The sequence below is a fragment of the Bos indicus genome, chromosome 21 (assembly GCF_029378745.1).
Source record: "Bos indicus isolate NIAB-ARS_2022 breed Sahiwal x Tharparkar chromosome 21, NIAB-ARS_B.indTharparkar_mat_pri_1.0, whole genome shotgun sequence".
Lineage (NCBI taxonomy): Eukaryota > Metazoa > Chordata > Mammalia > Artiodactyla > Bovidae > Bos > Bos indicus.
The window spans coordinates 35,016,329-35,023,379 of NC_091780.1; the positions used below are offsets into that span (position 1 = coordinate 35,016,329).

The following is a 7,051-nucleotide window of genomic DNA, read 5'->3' on the forward strand; positions in this document are numbered from 1 at the left end:
CTAGCCCCAGGATGTGTCTTGGTGTCTAGAGGGTGAGGCGGTCCCCAGGTCCCAATTCTTCTGCAAACACACTTCTCCCCAGATCCAAGCAAAGTAGACTGTCATTCTCACCTTAAAGGAAGCTTTCTTTGTCTTTGGGTCCCTTATACATAGCTGGATGTTGTTGATGTAATAGTAGTGTAAGTGGGACTCACACATTTGATCCTCCTGCATGGTCAGCTTTACCTCCTGCAGTGAGTTAGGGTAGGTGCCTATGGAGTCCTTTCCCCAGCCACAGCCACACTGCAGGTCTGTCCTGGCTTCATGCAGGCCATGGCCCTGGGCAGGCGGAGCTGCCTCACAGCTGCAGTCTGCTTGGCCTTTCTCTCCAGCTATGGGAAGAGGCAAGAGTCTGGCTCAGCCAGTGGTCCCCAAGCCTGGACAGGGCAGTGACGTTGATCTGTCTCCGCTCTCTCCTGAGCCACAGGGACTGGTCAGGCAGCCAGGATGGCAGGGACGAAATGGCAGGAGATCCTGGGAGGGCAATCTGATCCCAGGAGGGCAGGGCCAGTGGGGAGTTTTCCTTGCCTGCAGTAACATGATGTCGTTGGTGAAATTCTTAGGATTAAAGTCTGGGTGGTGGGTGGCCCTCCCCACCTGGATGACCTGCTGGGTCCTCTCTTGCTGTTTGATGTTGTGGGCCCCCAGGGTGACAATGATTGAGCTGCTCAGAGACAAGAGCAGAGGTGTGGGGATCATGGGGTCACCAGAAATACAGGCCAGGATCTGTGACAGGCAGCTGACACCAGGGCAGGGGAGCAGCTGAAGGGGAGTTCAGGTGACAGATGGGTCCTGGCACTGAGTGACTCTGGGCCCTGTGCTTCTCAGGGACATGATGGCAGGGCTCTGGGAGCTTTCTCAGCAATATTGTGAAGTGACTCTGAGTTTGGGTTTTGGCTCTCATTGCACACTCTCATCTGTCTCTGATGCTTTATTTGGCCATTGTGGGTCAACCCTTCTCAACCCTGTCTCTTGTTCTCACTGCCGACCCACTGACCTCAAAACCTTTCTTGTCCTGTTTCTCAGCTTTTAATCACCCTAGTCCTGCTCATCAGATGGCTTGTCTGATGAGCTCTTGTGGTCCTGATTTCCAGGATTCTGGGGTGAAGGAGGGGTACCCTTGGGCTCAGCTCCTGGGGAGAGGACGGGTCCCTGTCGAGGCCTCAGGTAGGGTAGGCTGGCTAATGCCCCTCACCTTCCTCTGCAGTGAGCAGCTGTCAGAACAAAGTCCTTTTGTATGAGAACACCGCCACACTTCTTCCAACTCTTTTCACCCAGAAACTGAACAAAGCCATGTAGGGGCAGGAGTGGGGCTTGGCCTCATGGTCCCCAGTGATCTCCTCTGAAAGAAAAGGCTGAAAGATGGGGAGATGGAATAGGCTATGGTTAGAAGGGAGGTTCGGGAAGGTGGCAGTCAAGGTGGGTCGACAGTGCCCAACAGACACTAGGGGAGAGTCCCCCAGGTTCTCACTGCGGTGGGATAACCTTTTCTAAACCCCAAACCTCAGTATTGTTCTCCACATCCTGAGTCACACACACATATGGAGGGGCCCGAGACTGCCTTCCAGAGGGTGAAGCCCAGAAGATCATGGATGGGACCCCCTGATGAGCCCTCATTCTCATGGAGTCTTCTGGACCCCTCTAAACCTCTGCTAACATCCTGATTGGTGCCATTTTCTAACAATCCACCTATGAGTTTATGGAGTTGGGTTTTCTAAAATCCTCATGTCCTAGGGCATAATGCATCCCAGGATCTCAGTAAGCATCTGTTGACTGGACGCCTGAATGGCCTCCAATTAGCTTTTGGCTGAGGTTTGGTGGGGATAGTACTGGTGGGATTTAAGACCACAGGGATGGGGGAGGACAATGCCAAAGACACTGGGGCAGAAAATGAACTGCTTAGGGCCTGGGGAAGAGTAACGACACCCAGAGAGCTTTGGGTGCTGCTATCTAGACATTTCTGACCAGTGACACCCTGGGCTCCTCTCCTGGGCAGGAGTGAAGGGCGGGGAAACTGACAAGTTTCTCTGGTTCTTAAGCTGGGTCCACTGAGAACTCCCGCGCTGCGGATGGTTTGTCTGAGTTGTCCTTTCCTGGCTGGAGTGAGGAATTTTCCTACTTGTGCTTTGTAGCTTCACATCCTCCAGCAAATGTACAACCCACTTTGCCAGTGGTGAGAGAGGGGCTAAGAGCCACAAAAGCTTTTAGTGAAAGCTTGCTTCCTACCACCCATCCTTGCTGAATGTCTGTGCAGCATCGAACTTGTAGTCTCAGTTGGGATGGGAGCTGGTTCAGAAATTGGAGCTGAGCAGAAGGACCAGGATGTCAGGAGGTTTAGGGAGATGTGCTACCCTGTCAGGAATGGGGACTGTCACTCACATATCCCAGCCCAGGAGGCAGAAGAAAGGCCATCAGGAGCAGGAGTAGCTGCATCTTCCAGAAGATTTTCCCATGTCAGAGCTGCTGGGGTTTCTTCCTTCCAGACACAAAGCACAGGGGAAGGAAGCAGGGGAGGTTCAGTGCCCCCACAGACCCCCCAGAGCTGTGCTCCCCCAGCTGGGTGTGAGCATGCCCCGTGTGCCCATGTTCTCTGCTGTGGGGTAGGTGAGAACGACACAGTCACCACCCTTGCACCCCCTCTGCTAAGTCACAGAGCAAGAGGAACAGCAAGAAAGTGGAGGCTGTGTCGCTGCCAGGGGAGGAGCTGGATCCCCAGAGGCCCTCAGTGACTGAATCAGGAGGGTCTGCATTTCTCCCCTCTTGGGTCTTCTTTGATTTTGGGGAAAGCATGAAGAATTACCCAATAGGTGAGGATCAGGGATTCAGCGACTTGGCTCCTGTACTTGGGAAGCTCAGGGGCTGGAGGAGACCTAGAATCAATGGGCAGAGGACACGTGCATGAGGACTGCGGCGTGGGGCTCTACTTGGGGCTGAGGGTGAGGCAGAGACTGCACTTGCTTTAGGAGCAGAGAGGCCTGGACTCACCCAAGTGGCCCAAACAGCAACCCCATTTCCTATCTTGCCAGGGTTCCAGCCTCACATATTTGGAGGATTTAGAATCTCTTGTTTAAATATAAGTATTCTGTAACAAAGAGGGCCTTTCTTATCTGAAAATTTTGAACATAAAGTCCTGGAGTTGATATTCACTGAACCAGGAAAAAAACCATCACCGGGTCCTTCGGCAATGAGGGACATGGTTGGGTTGTGCTGAGGTATCCAGAGCCCCTCAAGCTCACCTGGGGTCTGTCCCACCTGAATCAGGGTGTTTGTGAGTCAGGAGGGGCTTCCTCTCCAGAAATGCTGGTGACAGGTGAGTGGTGAAGGGGAAACAGATACCCGTCATCTAATACTTACTCCCCACTAGGTATTCCCTGTCCAGAGCCCAGATAGCCATATATCTGCTGTCTCTGGGCCAGACCATCATAAACATGTGCAGATGACCCCCACACTCTCAGCAGTATGAGGACAGAAGAAAGAGGAATGGAGAGGAGGGCATGAGGAGCTCTAAACAACCCAATCCCAAGAGAGTTGAAGCAAGAGCATCTTATGAATAAATAGAAAAATAGTGGAAGGAAATATGCTTAAGTGTTAATGATGATGATCGGGGGTGGTGGAACTGCACTTCGTTTCCTTTTCTCATCCATATGTTCTGTATTTACTTGTCTTTCTATGATGAATGGGCAGAGGAGCCTGGAGGGCGACCGTCCATAGGGTCACAAAGAATCGGACATGACTCAAGTAACTTAGCACACTTGCACGCACCGTGTTGACTATGTTCCATTTATGAGGAATGTATTTTGATGAATATGTGTTACTTTCTGCCAGAACACATTTTGCAATAGTTGAAGCTCACTCTCCATTCAAATGTTCAGCAAACCACTTCTCTTAAGCCCTCTCTAAACTGCATGTCTTAAAACTAAGGTTGCTCTTCTGAACCTTGCATCAAAACTTCAGCAATTGATTAAAAAAAAAAAAATACAGGAAGAAATGTACCCAATAACTATAGGCTATAGATACTCTTTGAAACTTTAGGATACCTTGAAACCAATGATTTTCTTTAGAGTGAGTTTCTTTGGAGATAAATATATTTATGCACAAACACACATGGGAATGATGAAGGTGGGGAACGGCTGGCTCAGCCCAAGGTGGAAGAGCCCCCTGAAGGTCACTTGGGGCTGAAGGAGGATGTGCCCTCAGGACACCAGAGGCTGCACAGGGCCCTGGGCCTAGGACTCCAAGACAGGGCTGTGACAGGCACTCAAGCTGGGCCTAGGAATACTGAAGGCCTCCTGGAACTTTCTCAGGCTTCTGAGCTCTGCCTGCTCTGATGCAGGGAGGGAACACTGCATGGGGTGAGCTACACCTTTGTAAACCTCCCCCATTTCTGTTAGGGTGGACCAGTGCCCCCCTCGACCCCAGAGTTTCTCAGGTGGTCCCCTTTCCAAACCTGGATTCTCTTCCGTTGCCCCCTGGACACTGGGATGTGGGGGAGGGAAGTAGGTGTTGATGAGGAGGAGGGCATATGGACGAGACACAAGGGTTGTGGACCTGGGGGTCCTGTGTTCCTGAGGAGGGGTCTCCCTTCTCTGATGGAGTTCACGGGCAGCCTGAGGGGGAGCTGGCACTGGGGACATGGGACTGGAGGAAGATCGCTGTAGGTACAGCAGAAGACTTTATTCTAGAGAATGGAAGGGAGGGGTGAGAGGAGCAGTGTATGTGCTGGAGGGGGAAGCTGCTAACAGAGCAGAAACGTGAACAGATGTTTCCCTGACAGAGAAGGTACCTAACGAATTTGTGAATAACGGAGCAGTCAGTGATTTCTTTTCAAGAGATGAATGTTTATTAAGTTCCAGGCAACCTTCCTCCACACACTTTGACCAGTGCTTCCAATCCCAGGGAACATGGAGGGGTCCATCCCGAGGACACGTCACGCTGATCCCTGGCGTTTGTACCGTCTCATTGTTTTCTTGATCCAGGGCATAAATTTGGAGATTCTGGTGTAGACATCTGGAGTTGTCCCATCATCTCTTCCATAGGACACAATGCCCTGGGCCACACCATTACACACAAGCGGGCCCCCGGAGTCACCCTGTGGGTAGAGAGAGCAAGGGCTGAGCTCACCTTCTTCGGGTCTGGTCTCCCTGCCACCCTGGGGTGGGTGGGCTCAGTTAGCGGTTCTGGCTGATGTCAGGGCCTTGTTGGTCCTGAGGTTTCATCCTGGCATTGACAATCCTGCTGTTCCTCCTGCAGGAAACCTCCACCCATTTGTGACTGTGGGGCAGTGCTCACACCCCAGGGACACAGGACAGTGTCCAGATAGGAGGACAGGCTGGGGACACAGGGGCGGGCTTTGTTCCCACAGCCACCCATCGTCCCAGCTCAGTTGGGCCCAGGGTTTTGCATGGATATCACTGGGGATCTCACCAAGAAAGAATTCTTCCTCTCGCTTGGATCTCCAGCACATATCTGTTTGGAGGAGATGTAGTTTTTGAAGCGAGCCCTACATTTCTTCTTCCTTTGGACTTTAAGATCTACCTCCTGTAGTTTGTCTGTAGAGGGCATATTTACCCCCAGTCGCCCCCAGCCGGCCACACTGCACATCATCCCTGGCTTCACCTTCGCCAGCCTCCTGGGCAGATTGATGGGGCTCACTTTATCCGTAATGTTAGCCTTCCTAGTCAGCTGAAGGTAGAGGAAAAACACTGTCACCTACTGTTGGCCCACAGAGGCTGCAGGACAGTCATGGGGTTGCCTTCTTCTCAGCATTGGGACCACGGAGGGGTTGTACAGGAGGAGGGTCAGGAATGGGTTCATGGGGGATGCAGAACCCTGGATGGAAGTGTCCCAGAATCAGTGCAGCCTCGTGTCCCACCTTTAGTAACATGATGTCGTTGGCCAAAGTCTCATCATTATAGTCTGGGTGGGGGATGGGTCTTCTCACTGGGATGACCTGCTGGGTACTCTCTCGTTCTTTGATGTTGTGGGCCCCCAGGGTGACATTGATTGAGGTGCTCAGAGAGCTGAGAGGGAAAGGGAGTCACAGGAGAAACGGTCCAGGAGCCAGGAGGAAAGAGCACAGCTTGGGACAGGGCCAAACGGGGCGCGGCAGGGGGAGGGTGTGGCGAAAATCTAGGTGGTGGGCCCTGGGGCTGAGCATCTCTAAACTGTCTGCTCCCTGGCAGCCTGGGCAGGGTGGCAGTTCCTGTAGTCCACGGAGGGTGTTCAGTCCTGCTCGAGCTTGACTGTCTCTAAGGAAAACATGAATTTCTCACATTTGCTGTGTGGGTTCCAGGCCACAACCTTGGCTTCCTTATGTTCCAGGTTTGATCAGTCCCTTCTCTCCATGCGCGACTGGCATTGACCTGTCCCTCTCTCCCCAGTGCTCACCTGTCCTCTGAATAGCTTCCTATGTTACCTGGTGGCACAGGTCTGCAGCTCCTAAGAGGGTTCCCTGGGAGGGCTCCACAGAGGGGTGGGAGCCCGGCACTGCTCCTCACCTTCCCAGGCAGTGAGCTGCTGTCAGCACGAAGTCCTCACGCACGAGGAAGCCCCCACAGTTGTCAGGTTCCCCTGAAGTATTGATCTGAAGAAACGCCATGTAGGGACGGGAGTGTGGCTTGGCCTCGTGGCCCCCGATGATTTTCCCTGAAAGAAAGATTCCAGCTTGCCCGCTGTGCTCATGGAGCCAAAGTTTTAACAGGGGAGATGGGATCAAGGTTTCCCTGAGTTCAGAAATTTTCTTAGCTGGACCAGGCCCAGGCTGTGCATGAGTGTAGCGTCTGAGCAGGTCTGTTCTTGTGGGGTGGGGCTGCGCCTCTGAGGGTGGGACCGGCACTCACCTGCCTGCCCGGTAGGGGACAGAAGGGCCACCAGGAGCGGGAGCAGGACCATCTCTGCAGGAAAGCTGCCCAGATCTGAGCAGCTGCTGCTTCCATCTGGTCTTTTAACCAGTGTCTCCGCCTTGTTGTGGCTTTTATCACTTGAGATTTCTCTGAAGTCTCACACCTCTGTC

At 52.8% G+C, this 7,051-nt stretch overlaps 1 protein-coding gene and 1 pseudogene across 2 annotated transcripts; both read right to left on the reverse strand.

Annotated features, from left to right (window-relative positions):
• Positions 1-2,472, reverse strand: LOC109575202 (granzyme H-like; annotated as a pseudogene).
• A 2,375-nt stretch (positions 2,473-4,847) lies between these two features.
• On the reverse strand, positions 4,848-7,051 carry LOC109575719 (duodenase-1-like). 2 transcript variants are annotated; one of them, XM_070775401.1, is made up of 6 exons: positions 6,879-7,051; positions 6,537-6,684; positions 5,912-6,059; positions 5,608-5,721; positions 5,464-5,505; positions 4,848-5,128 (listed from the first exon to the last, which is right to left on the reverse strand). In XM_070775401.1, exons 1-6 carry the CDS (start codon positions 6,928-6,930, stop codon positions 4,967-4,969), a joined length of 666 nt encoding a protein of 221 aa, XP_070631502.1. In that variant the 5' UTR covers positions 6,931-7,051; the 3' UTR covers positions 4,848-4,966. The 2 variants fall into 2 exon arrangements, with proteins under 2 accessions (XP_070631502.1, XP_070631501.1); XM_070775400.1 differs by having other exon boundaries at positions 4,850-5,128; positions 5,464-5,721; positions 6,879-7,037.